This window comes from Ostrea edulis, chromosome 7, assembly GCF_947568905.1.
Source record: "Ostrea edulis chromosome 7, xbOstEdul1.1, whole genome shotgun sequence".
In the NCBI taxonomy this organism is placed as follows: domain Eukaryota; kingdom Metazoa; phylum Mollusca; class Bivalvia; order Ostreida; family Ostreidae; genus Ostrea; species Ostrea edulis.
In genome coordinates, this window is record NC_079170.1 from 22,798,759 (window position 1) to 22,822,992 (window position 24,234).

The 24,234-nt window shown below is 35.3% G+C and overlaps 2 protein-coding genes across 3 annotated transcripts in view; one reads left to right on the forward strand and one right to left on the reverse strand.

The window, feature by feature from the left end:
* Positions 1-950: 950 nt before the first annotated feature.
* Positions 951-15,183, forward strand: LOC125657156 (scavenger receptor class F member 2-like). The gene is made up of 6 exons (XM_048887809.2): positions 951-1,141; positions 4,056-4,190; positions 4,478-4,612; positions 8,581-8,718; positions 13,878-13,988; positions 14,293-15,183. The coding sequence occupies exons 1-6, from the start codon at positions 1,078-1,080 to the stop codon at positions 14,463-14,465; spliced, it is 756 nt and encodes a 251-aa protein (XP_048743766.2). The 5' UTR covers positions 951-1,077; the 3' UTR covers positions 14,466-15,183.
* A 2,240-nt stretch (positions 15,184-17,423) lies between these two features.
* LOC125654927 (uncharacterized) overlaps positions 17,424-24,234 on the reverse strand; it is a 60,286-nt gene continuing 53,475 nt past the window's right edge. For both annotated transcript variants that reach the window (XM_056143711.1, XM_056143712.1), the window contains 9 exons: positions 23,281-23,421; positions 22,568-22,618; positions 22,408-22,452; positions 21,653-21,703; positions 20,371-20,415; positions 19,820-19,990; positions 18,531-18,692; positions 18,390-18,443; positions 17,424-18,265 (listed from right to left, as the gene is read on the reverse strand). In XM_056143711.1, the coding sequence (XP_055999686.1) occupies positions 18,155-18,265; positions 18,390-18,443; positions 18,531-18,692; positions 19,820-19,990; positions 20,371-20,415; positions 21,653-21,703; positions 22,408-22,452; positions 22,568-22,618; positions 23,281-23,421 (831 nt within the window). In that variant the 3' untranslated portion in view covers positions 17,424-18,154. The remainder of the gene's footprint in view (positions 18,266-18,389; positions 18,444-18,530; positions 18,693-19,819; positions 19,991-20,370; positions 20,416-21,652; positions 21,704-22,407; positions 22,453-22,567; positions 22,619-23,280; positions 23,422-24,234) is intronic.

Here is a 24,234-nt window from a genome sequence, read left to right on the forward strand (position 1 = left end):
ATTTTTCTCAAAGAGCTGTACAATTCTGCAGCTACTTGACCCTGGGGAATTCAACAAGCAGGGAACATAATACCGATGAAAAGAGAAGTCTCAATGAAAGTGAAATTTATGGTCCCTGGGTAAGGGAATATATATTGCCGCTGGGGCATATAACGTGAAAATGTCTTATTTTTAGCACCTTCTTCTCTACTCCTTAACATTATAATTAATCAAAATTGGCACTTAGTAGTAATGAGGAGAGAATCGTATACCGTACGTGTCCCCTTGGCCAGGGATTATTATACTAGATAAAACGGGTTCTATACATGTAGGTCATCTAGTGAATGTGCAATACCCCGGCATTTCTCTAGATTTCTGTAAAGTTGTACACCAAACATTTAATCTGAAACTCCAGAATTCAAACTGCATGTACTTATTGCAAGCTGGACGCATCTGCAAAATTTAAATGTCTGCATGGTCCCTGTGTTAATTAAGAGTACCCAGGATACGGCTATATGGATCATGTAGTGAAAAAAAGTTCATTATGTTATTTTAAAAGTATTCTCCATTACTTTTGAACACACATATAACAAACAAAAGATAGTGTGATGGTAGTGACACCTGTAAACATGGTTTAGATGATTTATATAATCACAATGTCTGTTCGTCCGTCTGTTCGTCCGTCTGTCTATCTGTCCGTCTGTCTGTCTGTTTACTCATCAATTTTCTCTCCTTACCTTCCACTTTACATCTGGGCAATAACTCTGTAATGACGCAATATGCCTTATGACTTCATATTACTTTTCAAAATTATAGTTTCGTTAATTGGAATAATTATAAGATTCCAAACATAACACAGCATATCCTTTCTAACAGCGTAATGTTTATCTGGGTCAGGGCCATGTAAATCGATCGATCTTCGAGAAAAAAAAAGATGCTGAAAACAATATTGATTTTTCGAGAATCTACGTTGAGTTCTGCAATATTTTCATTTCGCGGTTGTTAGTGCACGTCCATGTTACAAAAATAGCTAGATATAATAATCTACGACCATTGTCGACAATATACTTCGTATTTTCAATATGTGATTCGGAAATCATGGATGTGTCAATTTGTGTTTTCGTTATTATTGATTTGATGCTATGTGTGAAGTGCACTTTTGGTGAGTATGATATTTTTCATCGTTAACGATTGTGCGTCGCCTTTCTTGAATGTGTTTGCATTGCATATACTCTATATACCGAACACAAAATACTGTTATAATATCAAATTATTGTTAACTATAAATGGGAAATATATATGCAACAGCGAGCCAAGATAAGTGAATTTTGAATATTCAGTAGGTACAGTACAGTGTAAATCAAAATATTCTGACTTTGCTGAACATTAGTTTTAGATATTCATAGATTTTTATGCTATTGTTTTAAATGTACAACAATGCACAAAAGAATTACTAATAAAAATTGAATAAATATAAAAGATGAATACATGGGGAAAATGTCTTACAAAAACCCAGCTAATGCTGTATGGTTCTCTATAAATTTACAACTAAGTTAAAACATTCACGCACATAAATAAACCGTAATCAACTACAAAAAAATAATAACTCGAGTTTCATGTACAAAATGGTTAAGTCGTACAAATCGTAGGATGTGTAACAAAATTTTATCTCTGACATCTTTTTAACGACACTTCTCAATTTCACAACTTTCTCAAATGTATACTGCATTACACACAGGTTTTGGAAGGAATTACATTGTATATATTATTTTCATAGACCAAAACTGCACAATTTTTTATTTTTTAAAAAATATTTTATGTATCTATTTTTTACATTGCTTACTATTTGTCGATTCTTGTTTAAATACAGACCAGAAAGATTAAAAAAAAAAAAAAAAAAAAAAAAAAAAAAAAAAAAAAAAAATTGAAACAAAACTTTCCAAAGATACAGTTACATTTTTCAAATTGAAATCGAACTTTTTAAACATACAGTTACATTTTTCAAATTGAAATCGAACTTTCTAAACATACTGCGATTGCTAGTAACTGAAACATATTTGTATCGTTATTTGAATGTTGGTTTACAATAATTATGCTAAGGATGCACTAATGAATATTAAGCCTAGATAAATGCAAAGGTTAAAACTTTAACTATTTTCAACACTGACCCACATAGTGGTAGAATGCATTTCAATGTTTAGTGTCTGATTAGTTAAATTACGCAAAAATAAGAAAAAGAACTTAAGTTCTCTTGGACAGTATAAAATTTCATATCATTCTAAGTGCAAAAAGTTCACTAATAATTGCATAGATTTATAACAAGCTGTCGATAACTTGTCCGTGGGAGTATTCCATATCGTTAGCTCAAGTCTTACGTAAATAAAAGAGTTCCTCGACTCCCTGAATGAATTTACAAAATCTCTGCGTTCGTGATTCCAATCAGTAGTTTGTCAACTTTCACTAATCAGTTTTCATAACATCACTTCCGAGAAAATATTTACCGTCTCTTTTACTGTGATAATACATCATGCATTGCTATGCAGGTGCGTAGCCAGAAGGAAAATGAAGTGTACGCAAAGTATGGCAAGGGGTATGGGGCAGCCCTGAGGCCCCCAGTGGGTCCAGTGCAAAGCCCTAGTGGGGGCTCAGGGGCGAAACCCCCGGAAGCTTCTGGGTTTTACCAACGAAATCACCTACTTTTGTGCTTAGAAACAAGGTTTAAATCTTGTCAATTTTCAAACCCAAAAGTATTCACAAAATTATTTTATAAAGTGTTTTATAATGCCAACCCACCGTGTGTACTTAGACTTATTTTACCTTCGTTTTACTGTACATATAAGACGTCCAGAAAGTGTTATGATGATAATTTGAAATTTAAAAGGAGTTTAAATTTGATTGAATCATGGACATTATGACGCTGATTATATTATAAACCGGGACTATGGACTATATAATGCAGTTATTTTTGAGGCACAAATGCTTTAATGACAAAAGATCTCTCTCTCTCTCTCTCTCTCTCTCTCTCTCTCTCTCTCTCTCTCTCTCTCTCTCTCTCTCATGATGCGTACTCAATTGTGTATTTGCGTATAGGGAGCTATGCACCTGTTATGGGATATTACTCATTTTCAAAATCGAATTATAGTGCAGGCGTTATTACATGTATAAATGCACAGTGACTTTACCGTTGTACTGTGTCTGAATAAGTGATAGAAAGCAAAAAAGAAAAAAAGAAAAAAAGGAGTATTTAATTAAACAACAGCTGGTTTTGTTTATTTATGTTTCATGGGTTTTTATTTCCGTTTTTAGTATTATTTTTATTTCCGCCAGCGGTTAGGTTAATTTATGCCACTGGGCGAACTGTTACCAACGTAAACAACGTGATTCTCGATTTAGCGGATTTTTTTTAAACAACTCATATCGTTGGCTTTTCGGTCTCTATCTCTTGCGCATACCAAATTCAAAACCGGTAACAACTTAATTATCAACTAAGACTCGAGTACTTCTACCAATGATGATTCATTATATGCAAATTTTCGTTCTGTATGCAAACATAGCTAATAAATGTGCCAAAGGCAAATACAAAGTAATCGAGAACGGAGATCATAGTAATTACTTGCCATCCTAACGTGGACGCTTAAAGTCTGGCCGCTAGCGATTGGTCATTGATTTTGGAATAATGATCGCATTGTAGCAATTCACGGGAAATAACTAATTATAGATGAATTATCCCTCCTCTTGGTGATCTATGACATTCCACTGACGAGTTTTGCATACAGTAGTCGCTTTCTGTAACTACGTCTTTTAAATCCCAGTTCCTTGAGACAAATATTTTTTAAAAATATATACAGTAAAATATTAAAAAAGATATGACATATTACATACGTATCGCTTTCAGTTTCTTGTTTGTTTTATACGCTCAACAAATAAAGGTTACAAAAAAAAAAAAATATACCGCATTATACATATTCCATACACATGAAATTAGGTTCTATGTACGCTAAATTATTATTTTTTGTAAAGTAAGGGGTGTACTTGTGTTTAAATCGACCAATCATTGTTTTTTTTTTTTTTTGAAGCGTGCAGCAGTGGATGGTACGGCGATGGTTGTGTGTTGGAATGTCCATCTAACTGCAGGGGAAACGTGTGTGACGTCACACAAGGAACGTGTTCCAACTGTACGGACGGGTGGACAGGAAATTACTGCGACCAGCGTACGTATGATGTACTAAGTAGAGGTCACGATTCTGTCTGTATAAAAAGTTGTTCCATTTCTTACTCTATGTGCTATTGTAATCTTGATTACCTCAGTAATGTTGATAAATCATCACGATGCAATTTGTTCGTTCGTCAATATTATGAATACAATATATTGTTCATAATCTGCATTTAATGTTGTAATTATACTACATGCATATTCAATTACAACATATATTAAAATCTGTTTTATTGCATCTTGTAATTGAATTTCATAACTTTTATATTCAAATGGCTATTTCAGCATGTTCCCTGGGTACTTTTGGTAAAGACTGTGGGCAAGTGTGTAAAGGTCATTGTAAAGATGGCTGTAATCACGTGACTGGGAAATGCGACAAAGGTTGTGAGGACGGCTGGTACACAGAAAACTGCAACATTGGTACGAATTCATTCAATCAATTATAATGATCAAGCACAGAGATGTGGAAATGACTTGGAATTAAAAACGAATGATTAGAACAAAATATTGGAAGGTAATTTGGCTATAAAAATCATTTACATCTTCACCGTCCATAAACGTCGAGAATAATAGAAGATATAGGACAGGGATATTGTTATGCATATGAATGAATAGATAATACAACAAATAAAATGAAATGATCAATCACCCTGCTATAATACAATGCTGATTTAATTCATGTGAGTTACTTGATACCGTGGTGTCCTTCAGATAGGATGGGCGTGTCGACGTAGATGTAAATCAATGGATGCTGAGATTCTCCCCGTGGGATGTCCTGTGACATTTACTATAGGACAATCTGACATACCTTCTTTGTGTATTTTGGGCAGCAGATAAAATTATCCATGTCGATAGTTACTTGGAAAAAATGCTTTGAATATATTATAACATTTATAATTATTTTCGTACATCTTCTATATAGTACATTGGTGATTTCGACAGAGAGGTTTTCAATTGGGTCAGATTCAAGGTTTTTATGAAAACGTTCGTCTCTGGGCATTTGTCATGTTTGTCTCAGTGTCCATAACAACTACTGTCGATCCATTGTCTGTCTGATAACTATGTCATCCGGGTTTGTAGGAACTGCTAGGCGGATCTGCATTCCTTACATAAATTGTCCTGAACCTGTTCTCATGCTGTGTCAGGGTTGTTTTCTATTTCCACGGCGTCAATGGAAGACTCTAGACTCTACGATTTACTCTGGGCTAGTTCCCCGAAACTCTTTGGTTTGTGTAGTCAGTAGTTTTCGTAATCGTTGAGTGAATTGTGGAAGAAACTGCATAAAAAGCTCGGGTATCCTTTTTAATGTTTTGATCGTTGACCTCTCATAACATGGATCAAAAGTTCATTCCTTTAGAAAGGAAGCAGATCTTTGTTTCTAAGAGATTTACACATAACACATAAAACCGGGTTAATTTCTGTTGTTCCTTTCTCATTTACCATGATAAGGTTCTTGCATATAAAGCGTCTTTAACGAGGGTTCTTCAGATTTTGTTGGAGCTCGATAGTGTGGGGGATCGGATTCTTACTGTCTTTGTTAGGACACCCTCTTCAATAATGAAGGTCGTTATATCTGTAGGTGACTGGACTGGCGTTGTTGATGCTAAGAACACCAATATTGTGAAAAGTTTTGTCTTAAACTCTCTTAACGTCAATAATGGGAATTTATTGTGGATATTTGTGATACTTAATGCTTCCTCAGAAGCTGCTGCCATTGTATTTCGATCAAGAGATCATTCTTATGATGTGGTCTCACTCGTTTACTGTCCTAATTAAAAAGCAAGCAACTAAAAAAACCTGAATTAAATAAAGAAACAGTTATGCAGTTTATTGTAGAAAAAGGATTTAACAAGTTTATATATATCACACAGAAAAATTCATTACATTACATTATACTCCGTTTACCTGATCAGGAGGTAGGGATCACGGCGGGTGTGACCGGTCAACAGGGGATGCTTACTCCTCCTAGGCACCTGATCCGACCTCTGGTGTGTCCAGGGGTCCGTGTTTGCCCAACTATTTATTTGTATTGCTTATAGGAGTTATGAGATCGATCACTGTTCGTTATCTTCATCTTGCATATGGATATCCACTCCCGCCGCTACTCCAGGGTTGAATTCACGACCTGCCGAACCAAATCTCCTAGCAGTGTGTTACCAACCCGCTAGACCGCTCGATGATCTAGGGAAGAAAAAACGTGCTTTCGATGATGATGGAATGCTTGCCATCTCTCGTGGCGAGAATTCTTTAGTATCGTTATATGTCGATTCGATATATCCCTGTGGACTCGAAATAAAAGACACCACAGATCCTTCCATATCTGCTTCATATTTGAATATTTTATTGAATGTCGATTTCAACGGCAAAATAACAACCATACTTTGTGGCAAACGAGAAAGATTCAGATTCCCCATCGTCAACTTCCCATATTCATGTAGCAATATTTCGTTATCACCTGCATATGGTGTTTTTTGTCTCCCAACTGATTCTCAACTGATTCGATGCGGAAGAGCATGTTCTGCAAATGATTTGTATTTCATCAAGACAGGCTTCTGACAAATAAGTTGACATGTCAGGGGTTTCAACAGTCTCGTTTATAGTCAACAATTTGCAAATTTTATGATCTAATTTGTATATACAAACTATTACTGAATCGAATGCTGTTTGAAGTGTTTCATACCAATCATTAGGCCATTCTTCACTCACGACAGGTGTGACCGGTCATTGGGGATGCTTACTCATCCTAGGCACCTGATCCCACCTCTGGTATTTCCAGGGGTCCATGTTTGCTTAACTCTTACTTTCATATTTTTAAAGAAATTATGAAATTGATCTCTGTTTGTTATCTTCACTTGTTCATACACAAAATTCAGGTTACATACATCATGTCATTGAAGTATATATAGTGAATTCTTAAACATGACCTACATGTAGGTTGTATAAATTGTTTCATAGAAGTAGATACTGGGTATTCAATCCATGTCATCATAATGTCGTAAATATAAATAGAACCATTGTCAAGTCTATCCAATGAAGAATAGAGGCATGTTTTTACGTTTTATGGGTGTGACCGGTCGACAGGAGATGCTTACTCTTCCCAGTGCTTACACCTCTGGTGTGTCCAGGGGTCAGTGTTTGCCCAACTCTCTGTTTGTTATTGCTCATAGATCACTGTTTGTTATCTTCACCTTTCATGGAGGAACAAGCCATGACAAGTTGCAATTGTTCTTTGGTTGCACCAGACGACTATTCATCGTTTACAATCTCTGTCGACTGTCTGAGAACACTGATGAGAGAACATGAAGTAGACATCTTTGTGTAACATCTCCAAGACAAGACCACCAAATACGCCTGATGCCCCTGTGTAATTTCACTTAAAAGGATATGGAAAAAACTACAGCAATTTCAGAGGCGGAATCACATGTGATCGGATAATTCACAATGAAATTCGCGCACAACGCTTTGCTGGTTGTTGCGACATAATTGAAGGTGACCATTTTGGAGATGGGGATATCATGATGCGGGGTGATGTTGCTCATGGAAGACAGAGAAATTTCCAAGTTATCCGTGGATATTTGATTGCAGTCAGTTACCGAGATGATGTAGTTGCTCCATTGGTTCTGCTAAAATAATTTGACAACACAAGGTCGTATGTGACTACTTGTTGATGTTTTGCCATGCTATTTTTTCAAAAGAAACACCTAGGCCTATGGGATATTTTGAACACAAGCAAGTCAGACACTATTGCAATCCGTCTCTATTCTTACATGATTTTGAATAAGCTCACCATCAACATACTTCTTAACTCAATGACACGGCACGTATAAGCTGCTATCAGTGTGAATAGAGAACATACCCGGTATTGATCGAGATTTAAAACGCTCTCGAAAAGTTGATTTCCGAATATCCCACTTTTGTATTGTAGAATTGTAGAGAGTAAAACTCCCAAATCTGTAATCAAATGCAGTATTTAATACTCTCTCTCTCTCTCTCTCTCTCTCTCTCTCTCTCTCTCTCTCTCTCTCGTATAACCATGTATACGTATTTTAAAGTATTTGAAATGTGGCGAAGTTGGAACTGATGAGTTATTTCTTTTATTCATTTAAAAGTGATTGTTCCATATATATTGACAATGGATGAATAGATATTTATATTTTCTAAGTTTAGCACAGCCATAGATTAACGCTCTTGCTTCACTTTAGAAAATGCTAAAATTGGAATCCCGCTATAAAAAACTCGCACACCCACACACTGAACGAGAGGTTGACTTTACTAGACACAGGTTATTTATCATTTTATTGAAGTAGAGGTTTATTCAATTCTATGAAGGTTATACTGAATAGTATCTATCGTATTTATGGAGAAGAGATTCAATTTCTCTAACACAGGTTGTCCAAGAGGATCATACGGAGCGGGATGTAAATATAGATGTGGTCGCTGCAGAGATGGTGTCGGATGTCATCACGTGACCGGATACTGCGTCAGCGGATGTGAGCCTGGGTACACAGGCCAGGCCTGTAACAACGGTAAGATGTTCATTTTATTTCGATACATCGTATTCCTACAGGAAACTAATGGTGCCCTGTGGATGATAATGAATGCTTTCGTTTGTTTTATTCGATTATTTGTTTTTTGTCCATTCTATATTTTTCATTTAAAACGAGACATCACCAGATGTCGCTGAAATGTTACAAATTTAGACCTATGTATGATCCTCAGAGCCGTAGCAGTGAGTTTTAATCCTGCCAACGGACACGCTTTTTGAAGTTGATCCGAAAGACCCGCGAATCTAACTTCTAAATGCGGAGCGTTTGGTGAAGAACTACTTGTTTTTACACATTAAGTTTGACGCTGTCGAGCTCCTAGTTGGGCTTAAATTTTCCGGTCATGAAGCGAACACTGTAACTGCTGAACCGATACTAAAAGAGGGGTTAAGAAAAGCGAGTTCTTTAAAAATTACATAAGCGGTCAATATGTTTGATGGTGAGGGTGTCATCACCTGGTTCGACTTCCGTTTGAACCCCTTTCCTTGGCATTGTATTAATAAGCGAAAATGAATGAATACATAATAATGATAATGATGATAAAAACAACAACAGTTATCCAGAACTAAAGTCAAAAGTGATACTATGAAACCCTTAAAAATATCATTGGCATGTTGACCTTAAAATGTTGTGAGAAAATTATGTAAAAGTGTTCGTAAATTCTGTCTGATCAATAAGAGATTTTAACTACATTTATGTTCGGGATCAAGGATAATTGATTGAGAAAGGGAAGCCTAGAGGTGATTTTTGGAGAAATAAGTACCGAGCTCTGGGATATTCTTTATCAATACTTGCTTCTTGCAGAAACATTTCTCCTTTATCCTATATGTAGCTATACTGAATGTATAGAATGTGTGATATCAATTTTAGAATTTAAGGGCAATATTGGTCTGCGGTGGAGGAAAAGCAATGTGAGATAGTAATTTGCGTTTGCATCAGCACGATCTTAAGCGTTCGCGCAAAATATTGTGACATTCCATTATATGATATGGAATGCAATATGTGTGTTATTATTAAGAAAATCCCAGGTCATTTCTGTAATGTTCCAGCGGAAAATGATAGTCATAATAGGTATTGCATGTCGGGAAAATCAATCATTTCTCTTGAAGCATTGAGATACATGTATATCGCTTGAAATTATGGAGGACACGAAATACATTCGATCACCCCACCTCAGATTCAGGACTTTACTTTAGAGATATGTACTTGATTGTATCTGAGATATAAACCTGTTAATATAGATTTCAAAATGAATCAGATCTTTGGGTTACTAGGGTTTTAAACTTTTTTTCTATATTGTAAATTGTTGTCACAACTTTAGGAAGTTAGCTCCTGAGCTTTTCAGTACAACTGCGCACGTAGTATATTCTGGTTCAATATTAATCCCATTGGTGCACACATATTACACATTTATTACTGAACCCTATCCAGTTGAACATTTTGTGTCAATTCAAATTTTGAAAGGGTTTGCCAGGGACTATATTTTGTGGCGGAAGGATTCATTGATGAAAAGTTCTAATTCTGTAAGATATTACAGTTTCTGTTTCATCCAATGTATCGTCTATTTTTATATTATGCATGTATTTCAGTTTTTATGATTTATGATACAGGTAGTTGAGACTTGGAACCTTTTCAAATTTTGTAATTCATTAACTTGGTTGATATATTTTTCAAACAGAACACCGATTCTTAAAAAAAGTTTTATTTAATTTACTCGAAATTTTGTATAAAAATTCAATATTTTTGCCAATAATTCACAAATTTGATCTCCAACCCCCACTTTTTTAAAGTTACATTTTAAATTGTAAGACTAGACTTTGAAAATTGTATAAAATTATAGAAATTGACATTACTCCTAATATGCCCTTTTAAACTATCAATTTTGATATCATGAAGTTTTTCGTATATCAAGTGCAAACAGGTCATTATTTATTTCCATTTGCTAGCTGGTATTAATTAATTTTTTTATCTGTAGTGTTAGAAGACATGAATATGTATCTATTTTATGTAATGATTGATTTTTGTTGCTTATGTTGTGTTGACACCGACAGAGATATCGAGTTTAATTGAATAAATTTTAAGTGCAAAAAGATCATGTTTAGAACACTATAGCTCAATAACAAGCGGTGCGACCCCAGTTTTTGGGAGTTGAACTATGTTCAATCTCCCTGGGTCATCACGCACTTTTCTGCGCAGTAATTTGTATTGATTTGTATAGTGGTCGTCAGTGGGGGTTCTGTGTCAGCTGATTTACTCCTAGGTAAATCAACATAAACTTTTATAAACATCCGCCATTAAATAATCCATGTAACTTTTCTGAATTAATCTAATTTTGATAATTGACATGTAAATAAATGCAATGATATTGTATTCAAATCAATTTGAATACAAGATTTCGATCAAATTGATACTGATAGACATAGAAAAATAAAAGATAAGGTTGAAAATTGTCGTTTGTAGCGCAGCGTCACCTATAAACATTGATAGGGAAACGAACGACAACTGCACACAAGCCCTATTGACACCGTGGCGCGAAATATCGAATATGGTGCGAAACCTCAGAAAATTTACAAGAAATAACTCTACAACATTGTGTATGTGTATATATTTGGGATTTTTTTTAATGTGATATAAAAGATGCTTGATGTTACATGTAGATTGAATTAAAACATGTCATTCCCAGTCAACAACTTTCGATTGGGATCGGAATACGAAATAAAATTTCTTATATCCGGTGGCAAAGTGAAACTGCTTCATGCTTCAAGTTATTGAATTACGTAGTAATTGCACGTTACACATTAGAGAACTGTTCCTTTTAATAAAGAAAGTCACAAAATAGATACAAAATGAGTGTACCTTATTCATTACTGTTACCGAGCTTTCGTCGACTATAATCTCGAAATGGCGTGTTTCGCTGCGCTTGATGACGGTAAGGTCCACATTTTCTACGTGAGTAGTGTGATATTTGTTTATGAATTTTTTGCGCATACATGGTATGTCTCGACTAGGAATAATGGAAACTTTCTCACCTATGTATGTAAAGACATATTAATCTCTATTTTTAAAAATGTAGAACACTTTTATCAAATGACAATGTTTGAAAACGCTTAGAGCCCCGATGTCAGAATTTCCTTTTCCAAGGCATCAATATGTCAAATTCATTATCCTTTTTGAATAGTATGTACCATATTTTGTACCAGTTATCCATTTTGAATCCCCTATTACAATGGGATTTTGCTGCACTCTCTAATGTTTGAGTGGATGTCATGAGTGTGTGTCAAACAGAAATTTTAAGAGCATGGGATAAGGTGCTGCCGTGTATTACTTCACTATCAAAGTTTAACCCAGTTGCCACAATGTTGAATTTATGCTGCAAAAAGGATTGGAAATTGCTCTGGTCAAAACACATTGTTTATTTGTCTACTGATGAAAGAGACATGAGGATTCTCCCTCACAAACTGAAAAAAAAAATAGTTATGGATCTTGTACATGTATAGTTTATTAATCACTATAGATTTCCAGCATCACAAGTCTGATTCCACTATATGCTTTCCATACTGTCAGGTTCATTCACCCCCTGTTTGAGCCACAGTATAATATCCCAAATACCTTGGCAATAAATAACATTATTTGACTAGTGTTTCATTTTTAGCGGAGTTGCGATGAAGTCGAACTCGGCTTATGATCTGATGAAGTGCCTTTGGGCGAGCAGGCGGGCACGCATCAACATTTCATTTCCGCACCATAGCTCTTGAGCAAATTATATGATCTCATTCAAACTTAGATGGATTGTCACCCTCAGTAAGATGAGGAAGCCTATCGATTCTGGGGTCACTAGGTCAAAGGTCAAGGTCACTGGCTATAAATAGACTGAAATTTGGAGAAAATTTTGTTTTCGGCACTATAATGTTTTAACAAATTATAGGATCTCAATTAAACTTAGATGGATTATCGCCCTTGATGAGACAAAGAAGCCTATTGACTTTGGTCAAGGGTTAAAGGTCAAGGTCACAAAGGATTTAAGTTGGCTGAAATTAATGTACGCAAAATTTTGCTCCCTGCTTGATAATTCTTGAAAACTTTTCTGCCGGTTCCCTCTATGCCCATTCCTTGCGCAACTCAGCTTGTGCATTTCCGATGCCCGACAATTTTAAATTTTTTTTGCATTTCATTTATTTTGAGTTATTATACAATTATTTTCCATTCCATTGATCCTCTACATGACTGTAGTATACTCAGGTGACAGTTTAGCATATTGGACTACCTTTTCAAGTAATGAATCTCCTTAGAATTAGCTATAACTAGGATTAAACTTGAATGTATATATACAGGGGAAAAACTTCTTCATAACTGCAAGGCATTGATAACCATATTGATTTGAATGTTTGGGCCATAATATGTGGTCACATTTTTCATGAGAATATAAAGGGGTGAAATTCTAGAAAACAACAACACGACTTCAGTTACTCGAGGATCGTTGTGGTCCATGGGCCTTCCATTATCCATGTTTGCTGTTGTAACGCTTTGAAAAACAACAACAGTTGATTTGTATCTAAAATCATGATACTATTCAGTCATTTATTCCCCTCCCCTTCCAGTGCTGTCTGTTCTAACTGAATTTCCACAATGTTCAACTCCCACGAGTACTTTAAGTACTTTGATTCTTTTTAATTTCCTAATTCTCCCTCAATGTAGAAATCAAAAATACACTTCCCCAAAAATTGACATTACTCCAAACCCCAGGTGCGAACCTCTTTAAGGCAGTAAGTTGGCTCTTGTTTTTGGTGACAAATTGTAGGAAGAGCCCTGTTCAGCACTATCGGCCAGCGGCTAACTGCAAGTCAATAATTGTCTATCAGGAACGACTGATCACCGAAATTAACCAATGATTGGTATGATCCGCTTGGCGTTTCTCCTTCCGTCTTTAGATGAGGTCACCGACACTATCACAATATATATACAGTAGTTACATTCTAATTTAGTATACCCCAAATCGCAATGAAATCAGAAACACCCGTATAGTGTGTCGATCTGTCGATATTAATTTCCTGTATGAATGATTGTTTCTAGATAGAGAACAAAACGCGAAATGTTTGACAATTTAGAATATACACCTATATTTCTTTAGATTTTATTTTTAGTATGCCCTTATGGTCACTACGGCGAGAAGTGTGAGAAATTCTGTGGGGCGGATTCCAGGTGCAATCCAGTGACAGGCGAATGCTGCGGTTGTACGGAGTTACTGAAACTAGGTAGACAAGTAAATCTTACACAAATTATAGGACTTTTTGCAATACAAGTTCGCCAAAACAAAAAGAACCTGTATTATTCTGCTTTGTATTGCCTTTTTAATCAATTTGAAAATCATATCATTTACTGTTTATAGAACAAGTTACATTAGCTGAAGTGCATGCTATGTTGGAAATAATAAAATTTTTGTTGCAATAAATATAGAGAAAGGGTTATAATTTGTTTTATGCAATAGAATATTGTGTCATATTCGATTTGTGCTCGTAAATTTTCGGGCTTACAAATGGACTTAAAAATATCTTGTAGTTGAAGAGAGAGGGGGAAATCTGGACCACAAGAGCGAAGTAGTGATTGGATTGGCCGTGCCCCTGGGTGTGTCCCTGGTAGTCAACTGCACCCTATGTCTAGCAACCTGTTACTACTACATCATTTATAAAGAGGAGATCGGCAAAAGAAAGGGAGAGAACTTCCTTAATTAGATTGATACATATCGGTTCGGAAAATGTGAAAATAGCAACAGATGAAATGTTAACTCATTGTGCAACGGCGTAAGAAAAGAACGAAAACTTAAAAAAAAAATCAGGTTCTACAAATCCACATAAATTCAGGTATTTCAAATCCAGGTATTCTGCTGATGTAAGGAATTGTATAGATCACTGTCATATAGTTAGTTTTTCTTTAACAAACACTGTGTAATTTTATTTATTTTTTATTTTGTAATCATAAGATATTTCAACGAAAATTTGTTTGTAGAGCACTGCTAAAGATAGTGAGTGTCACCTGTGAAATGTCCACAATTGATCAGAAAATGCAGCTTTCGTGTCAATTTGTTTATGCAAACGAAATATGTCATGAATGAACAGACTTATTTTTGATTATGTCGTCTGTGAAGCATATTTATTGGGATTGCTTTCTCTGTCATGTGTGCGCCCGTCCATCTCTCACACCCTAGATTTTTGTGACATGATAATATACACCACGATCAATGACATCATGATATTACAAGCGACATATGTGCTTCTTGATACATCCGGAGTTGAATGTTTTAGGTTATATTTATAGGAATACAATTTTGATCTCTACATTTATACTCACAGATAATAAAGAAAGATGATGTACCCTTCCTATACTGTGCTCCACCGTTGTTAATATTGTATGTAAAAAGTTTTTTCCAGTGATAAATATTTTAATAATATTTGTTACAGTGTTCATTTTTCATTCGTTGGTTCGAAATAAGAATCCTGTTGGTTGTTTGTTTGTTTATTTTATAACCCTTCGAGAATTTTTCACTCCGAATGATAGGTGAAATACCACAAATTTTGGACCTATGCTTAGTGCTCGGAGACGTATTATTGAAGGTTTTTTGACATTTTTTATTTCAAAATTAAGGATTATCTCCCTCACGCATAGCTCTTATCCTTAGACGAATTTGATTCCACATTTTTGGCACACTGTTTTCCCCTATAATAGCTCTAAACCTTCATTGTTATTTCGGATTTCAAACATTTCGGTTGAGCATCATTGAAGAGACATTATTTGTCGAAATGCGCATCTGGTGCATCAAAATTGGTATCGTATAAGTTTTACATTATAGCGCCTACCACCTTTTAAGGTCATATTTGAAAGACCCTATATTTCTGTTCTATGTTAAAAGTGATCCTGACGCGAGCAGGACTTCAACTCATATAATCTCCCAACTCTACCACTGACCCCCCCCCCCTCTCTCTCTCTCTATATATATATATATATAAAGTCTCTTTTTTCAAAGTCAAATCTAAAAAAAAACCCTCTTAACACTTTCTAGAAATATTTCGACCTTGTTACCGGTCTTCTTCAGTCGTGTTTATTACTATGCATCTCTACATGTATCGCTCTCTCTCTCTCTCTCTCTCTCTCTCTCTCTCTCTCTCTCTCTCTCTCTATATATATATATATATATTTGAAGGTATTATCTATTGGCAATAATAATTTTCATTCATATGTCGATTCGATGAAAGGTGAAGATAACGAACAGTGATCTATGAAAGGTTAAGATAACGAACAGTGATGAATCTCATAACTCCTATAAGTGATATAAAATAGAGAGTTGGGCGAACACGGACCGCTGGACACACCAGAGGTGGGATCAGGTGCCTAGGAGGAGCACGCATCCCCTGTCGACCGGTCACACCAGCCGTGAGCCCTATATATTGATCAGGTAAATGGAGTTATCCATAGTCAAAATCAGTGTGCCAAGAACGGCCTAACAATGGGCATGAAACACTTCAGACAGCATTTGTCCAATAATAGTCTTTATTATATAGCTAATAAATAGTCTATTATAAAATCTGCGTAGAATCTAGAGAATGTAAGCGTTCAATATCCTGAGAATTTATTGAACGCTAACTTTGCACTGCGTAAATTGTATGCGCCCGAAACATTCCGAGTATGAGCGTTCAATATCAATTACCGTAACGATGTAAACAAGCCAAAATGGCAGACCACGGTCCTCCGAATCTGACAGAGCCGGTATTTGATATTTATGTTTTACTCTACATAAATTATGATGTCCCCATTTACAAAATCAGTTTGCTTCATGCATTAATGACGGGTTAAATATTGAACAGTTAAGAAATGCATGCTGTTATTGCACACTGGCAATATTGATGAATTCTCGTCTATTTTGGAGTAGTTTGAGTGAAAATAGATATAACTTAACAACCAAATACTTTAGCTATATAATAAAAGGGTTATTGAACTTATATAGGTGAATATTGGCACTCGTTGGCTGTCAAAATGCACTCGCAAGCATTTTCACAGCCAACTCGTGCCAATATTCACCGATATAAGTTCAATAACCCTATAGTATTGGCAAATTTGAATCCTGTTTTAGCATTCATTCTTTTATTTACTGATCCTTTAGATTTCCGGAAATAAATCGGTCCACAAAGGTTACATCTAATTGCGTAGACATCGTAAGAGGTTTTACAGATCAAATTTTCAAAAGTCCAGTGAAATTATTATCTCCGTCACTATGAACGTAGTTTACATTTGCATATGCAATAAAATTCGTCGTGCGGGGGAATATTTATAATACAAGTATGCACATCTGTTTAAAGTAGTATTGAAGAATTTTCCCATATGTGCGTATTGTATGTTTAGAAAGGCAGAGCATAGGCCTAAATTTTACAGCCCTTTACCGGTAATGGTGACGTCTCTATATAAGTGAAAAATTCTCGGGAGGAACCTTAAACAATATACAATCAATCAATCAAAGTATTCCTAATATGAACAAAGACACTTGCCCTGTATTATCACCTTTTATTTTACCTTGTGGAACAACACCTGTAGTTTTCATTCGGATTACCGCGTATTTTTTTGCTTGGAAACAGACGACATTTTCTAATTGATAGAGAAAGGAATCCTATTACTGTAGGTATAATGATGAAAAACAGATATTCAACAAAACGACATGTTTAATGATTAAAAAAGAATATAGATATAATTCAATTGTGGATTCTAATTTCAAATATATACATGTATGAAAGCAATAATACATTTCAATATCTGTATCACACACCATATCCCAACCTTCGAGCAATATCAGCCGGAGGACCGTGGACTCTCAGACTGATATTGGAGTCTCGGGTTGATAAGGGGTGTGAAACAGATGTTGCAATGTAATATTATCTGTGTATTTAATACATCAAGCATTATGTCACATAATTATACACATTGCTATGATAAAAATGACCATCATCATATAAAAGTTAATCCCAAACCATCACACAGCAATATTTCCAGAAAGTATGAATTTATAAAGCTTATCGATCATAGATATTAAGTAACAATATCATTAATTGTTTTCTCATCAAACATCAACACATGTTATATATAAATATACATATATTTACACATCACTTGATTTTATATAGAATCTAGATAATCAGGAGAGAATAATGTTGTTTATCTATATATCTATCCTTCTCTATATTCATACACATTCCTCTATATAAGCAAAACGGAATACTTTACAAAAAATGTGAGGCCGTTCATTTTTACAGCAATGAATGAAAACAGCTGAAAAATTATGTATTTGTTTTTGTTTTCATTTTGAAAGGTCTCTTTAGAGTTTGAAACTCATGCAAATACCATGAGAAAGCAGCCTCATATTGATATTAAAATTCTATCAAAAGACTTTGTTCAGAATCTGTAGGCACAATTCAACCATTTCATTCGATGGGTGAGCGTAGGGTTCATCTTCTAGATACATTCGTAAGAAAATGGGAACCATTGTGACCTGTAATAAATTATTATGTAGATATCATCTATAATATGTACAAATGTGCGCTTAACATTTGATCGTAAATCTTCATCGGAGGATGGAATATGAATGAATAATTCAAATAGCAAAATTTATTTACCTGATAAAAATCATTGACCGAAAGCGTTACATCTCCAAATATTTCGTCTGTTTCCTACGATAATGATAAATCATTGAGTAAACGTTAATAATTGCTTTAAAATGCAGTCTACAATTTCTTAATCAGAAAATCAAATAATACCTTCCACAGTTCTTCATCCTCGTCATCGGAACTGTGTAAAAGATTTAACTTTTTGTTATTTGTTGGAACCTCCAAGGACGATTGAACATCAGAAGGTCCTGCAGTGTCGTCTATGAATTCTTTATGCATATCTGGGCTTTGCTGTTGATTTGACACACATTTCTGCATTAAAGTATTGAACACTCACTCAGATACATGGTTTTGCATGTATATCCAATAATTGTTTTCATATTCTTTAATTGTCAAATTTTTAGGGTGGCCAGTCCCTTATTCAGGACGATATAATATTTACATAGAAATGAAAAGCAAATAAAAATGCGAGCTGGATAAAGTCAAAACAAAGAACGTGTTAACTAGTCGGTACAATCAAGTGATATGTCAACTCGTTATAAATTTACCTGTGTATAGTGGTTCTATGCAAATTCCAAGGTGCTTTTATTACCACAATATACGTCAGCTAATCTGGGTATTTGAAATTGACTTTCGTACAAAAGGTCTGAAATTCGGCGGAGGCAATTGAAATATGACAAAAGAGGTGTTGAGAATTTTTTGTCTTTATTTTGTGGCGAACATTGTCCCAATGTCTGTGCTCCAACTGAGGAGTCGATAATGGTATGTGATGACTGTTTCTGCTTCAAAACCCGGGCGTCTCCCTCTACGTGCTTCTACAGAAGGGGGCAATTTATTGGACCAAAAGTCTTAACAAGTTAAACAAAGTTAATCTGCTGAAGTGGGACCAACACCGGGGAGGCTTAGAGCCACATCTTCCTCACTGAAGTGAGGTGATGCTACAGTGTATAAGCATGTTATCGTCTTAAGCATATGTCCCACAGGACAAGTTCCAAACCAGGTAGCACTGCAGGAGACCGGATGAAAAGGGTGGGTCCGCGTGATCACTTATCTCTTTATAAGCTGGTGATCGTTCGGATCTGGGCTCTGAATGTTTTACTCGGGCCACTAGTGTACTTCTTACAAAATAAATTAAACAGGCCCACTGGGCGACTCCTCAGTTACCCCCCCCCCAACACCAATAATGCGGCCGATATCTGTCCATTTATGTATCTCACGAATGTACCATATACATATGTATATGATAATAAAAGATGGTAAATGTATACTCGTGTCATATTATGCGATTGCAGTTAATTATGGACATCAACATTACAGACCAATATGCGTTTTACATATCCATGTCAATTTGGATATTTAACTATCAAGGCGAATTCAAGTATTACTAAGATATAATGCACTCTACAATATCTAAATAAAAATTCTATTGATTCATGTACCTTCAACAGCTCATCCTCGGCATCGGAAAGATTTGCATTTTGTACCATGCAGCCATCTGTTGGGACCTCCAAGGACGGTTGGGTATCAGGATCCCCTTCAGTATCGTATACAGATCCAGATTGGTATTCTCCTTGCATATCCAGGTTTTGTTGTTGATTTGACATGCATTTCTAGATTAAAACATAGAAAACTATCAACTACGCAAATATCTATCTAACATAAAGTTTACCCCTTATTCTACTTTTCTCTTACATCTTTCCTCAGAAAGTATAGAGTAAAATTGTAAATAAAATACTAATTTTCGGATTAGATAGCAAATGCCATACTAGCACGAGAGATCAGATAAATTTTCAGTGGGGTCTGCCCAAATATTGGTGTGAGGGGATTATGAGTGTGGGGTTAGCCGGAGTACCCGGATAAAACCATAGAGCCCAACATACACTCACACAGAAAAACTGCCTATAACGAGTCGTATAAGTCAGAAGTGAGTGCGTAGAAATAATTAATAAAAAGCATACGATTTACCGGTTTGAAGTTATGGTTACATTACCTCAGGATCATCCTTATTTCTCTTGAACTTTTCTGTGTCTGAAATCTGAACGAGTAGAAGTGATTCAAGGATATGAGATAAAATTGCAATTATAAAAATTATATAGCGGATATCTACATCGCGTGTTTTGATATTTGGTTTATCCAACGAGTTGATATGGTGTATTTATTCGCGAGGCTTGCTGAGCGAATAGATACACCGTATCAACTCGTTGGATAAACCAAAATATCAAAATACGCAATTATAGATGTTCTATTTATCTCATACATTTTCTTTTCGCTTAATTTTGAGATGAAACCCAATAGGGTAGAAACAGCGGATTGAATTTGTTTTGAATCCGTGGCTCAGGCGTCGTACTTATTAATCTTCCTTACGCGAGAAAAAAACCCCCAAAAAACAGTGCGCTTATAATCGATTCATGTATATTACAAAGGGCATTTTTATTACAGAAACCATGGATGAAAATTGTTTTAGAAGGGATATTCTTTATCATCAATAATGGTTTTACTATTCCAACAAAATCACAACTATTGACAGGGTATTTATTTTTTGACGTAGGCCTGACCTTCTGGTAGAAGTTTGTTGTCGCTGTCTTTTTGACATAAACATGTGTAATAACGATCATTGAAATTAGGCCTAATATTTTGATGCAGCGTTATTAGAATGTTCAACAGTTTACAATCAAAAGTGGAAGTGTTTGTGTATTTGGATTTTATTCACATGGTTTCTTTGAATCTGAGGACGAGAGGAAATCCTGAGACACTTTAGTAAGTTAAGAAGTAAAGCTGTGGAGATTTATTACATTCAATATAGCTCCAGAGAAAAGAGACTGTGCTTGTGAATGCTTGGTACCGCAGCATGTCGAGGTACTTTCGATTAGGCCTGTCCAGTAGGCGGTTGATTCCTTGTTGATGATAATAGTGTGGACATCTCTTTGTTTTCATATCGTAATATTTTTAAGTAGTTATTGATCGAGTTGAGATTTCTATGGCCGGTAACTTGCATTATACATCAGTGGGGGCAATATCATTTTAATTTTGCTTTAAAATGAATTCTATATAAATACAGAATAACAAGGTATACGCTTTATTTCAAGCATCGATATGCATCAACACAGAAAATATGTCATCCAAGCGGGGGCAGTGTCAAAAAGTAGTTCAGACCGAAAGTGCTTTATCAAACAATGCTTTATCCCACTTGCAATATACACCACATGTATGAGATAAAAATTATATAAAATTGATAGTTTTGATACATTTGATTCCTAGATAACTCAACATACCCCCTGGGTGTCAGCTACGTCTTTAACTGAATTTGATGCAGGACGTTTCTTCTTCCAAGAAAGAAAACAAATTTATAGAAAGTACGAAAAGCATGTAACTTTGATTGGTTAAAAATGAAGTGGTTATAATCATGACCCCTTCTCATTAAATTACATTTTACTAATTAAACCTTAGTTTTAGAATATAGTCGTAATATTAGACATATCTTTGTTAACAATGAAATGAGCATGGCATATAATAATAATGATTGGTTTTATATAGCCCCTTTTCCAGCGTATGCTGTTCAAAGCTCTTTACAATAATCAATGTACATTATTACCCCGGCAGACCTTATATCAATCTATAACTGTCTCAGCCTCCTAGGAAGCATACAGTGAAAGCTGCCATTACAAGCGCTAGAGCACTAACATTCTAACAATATATTTCACTGTCTATAGCCAGGTACCCCTTTTACACTTGGGTGGAGTGAGGAAATTCATGTAAAGTGCCTTTCCCAAGGACACAACGTCAGCCCTGCCGCGGCCAGGACTCGAACCCACGACCTTTCGGTCGAGAGTCTGACGGCCTAACCACTAGTCCACCGACGCCACAATCAATATCAAATCAGACTTTATTGAGTACCTCAATGAAATATCACACTCACACAGAAAAGAAAAGAAATGCCTATGACGAGTCGTATAAGTCAGAAGTGAGTGCGTAGAAATAATTAATAAAAAGCATACGATTTACCGGTTTGAAGTTATGGTTACATTACCTCAGGATCATCCTTATTTCTCCTGAACTTTTTTGTGTCTGAAATCTGAACGAGTAGAAGTGATTCAAGGATATGAGATAAAATTGCAAATTTAAAAAGTTATAAATTTATATAAAATTGATAGTTTTAATACATTTGATTCCTTGATAACTCAACATACCCCCTGTGTGTCAGCTACGGCTTTAACAGAATTTGATGCAGGGCGTTTCTTCTTCAAAGAAAGAAGACAAATTCATAGAAACTACGAAAAGCATGTTACTTCGATTGGTTGAAAATGAAGTGATTATAATAATGCTCCCCGTCTTTAAATTACCTTTTACCAATTAAACCTTATTTTTAGAATATCGTCATGATATTAGACATATTTTGTTAAGAATGAAATTAGCATGGTATATCAAATCAGACTTTATTGAACACCTCAATGAAATCTCAGACTCTGTGGATTATATACCGATTTTGACATGAATGTTGGCTTTGAACTCCTTCAAGGCAGGCCTGCAGTAAGATTGTTTTTCATTTATATTCTGATAGGTTACACTATCAATAACAGTTTACAATGATATGTTTAGGGGGCAACCCTGCCTTCAGGTCGAAATTCACGAAAACCCGACAAAACTGGGATAACGATTTTGGTTGAGCTTTATGCAAAGTTTAAAAACAGATCCGAACTAAGAGGTGTTTTCTTTTGTTAACCAGAATAAATCTATTGTGGCACTTATCCGAAAGATTATTTGACTGAAAACGTCTCGAAGGGGACGTAAATAATTCACAAACTTTTCTTATTTGGACTTTGATTATTGTATGGTATCCCGGGGGAGATTTATAAATGTTCTATAGCATATCATAATGATCATGTAAGGTATGGCTACTTACTGTCGAAGAGTTGGATACTTCGCTGTTTGTGTCAAATGTGTCAGAGATTGTCGGAACATTAGTTGGGGAAAATCCACCTTCTTCACGCCAATTCTCAACACATGAACATGAACGGTCAGAAACACCATGCGACAGACTAGACTAAAATAAATAATTTAATAGAGTTAGGGAACGTGAATCTGAAACAATGTCAAAAGTGTTTTATTTCAGCAGATATAAGCTACATCACTTCTAATGGTAAAATTATAATATTTACTGATATATCTGTAGAGTCTGGTTATAGCTAATCAGGCTTCGTTCACAATTAAAAATCTAATCTACACCTGCAATGACTGTGTGGGACTCATAGAATCTAATTGGTTGCCTACCTAAAAATCGATAATCGTTCTAACATGGAGTATAGTTATTTCGACATGGTCTAAATTTGTGTCTTTGGTATGTAAAATGAATGCTTTGCACCGGTTGCCGATATTTTTTATCATAAAATTTCTTATGCTAATTGATTTTTTTTATAACATAAATAACAAGCGAGAAAAGTCTTTTGTCATTGATAGCATTAAAACAGCCTCAGCAAAATGTACCTTAAAGAGGTGATCATGTTTTGTTCAAGCATGCCGAAATACAGTAACAGAATAATTACTAAAATGTATTTGAGAATCATCTGATCTACAAACATACATGTAAGGCAGAAAGAAATGAGCAAACAACAACACTGAATAGTCCAAGAAGTTGTTCTCCATGACCCAGGGATATGTCCACAACAGTGTAGCCTGCTGGTGGAACGTTCGGCACAGCAGAGTCCCTATGACTCGTGCGGGATTAGTGAACATTGAACAAACATCTAAGAACTCTTCAATATTAAGAGATAAACAAGTATGCTATAGGTGCTATCATTTGAACGTTATTTTTGGATTCACTTACGAAGAGGGTAAACAATGTAGTATCAGTAATGAT

Excerpts from the sequence above, each read along its gene's own strand:
- LOC125657156 (XM_048887809.2), top strand. The coding sequence starts at position 1,078 with ATGGATGTGTCAATTTGTGTTTTCGTTATTATTGATTTGATGCTATGT. Across the intron at positions 8,719-13,877 it reads AGGCCAGGCCTGTAACAACG|TATGCCCTTATGGTCACTAC; the intron begins GTAAGATGTTCA and ends TTTTATTTTTAG. Across the intron at positions 13,989-14,292 it reads TACGGAGTTACTGAAACTAG|TTGAAGAGAGAGGGGGAAAT; the intron begins GTAGACAAGTAA and ends AATATCTTGTAG.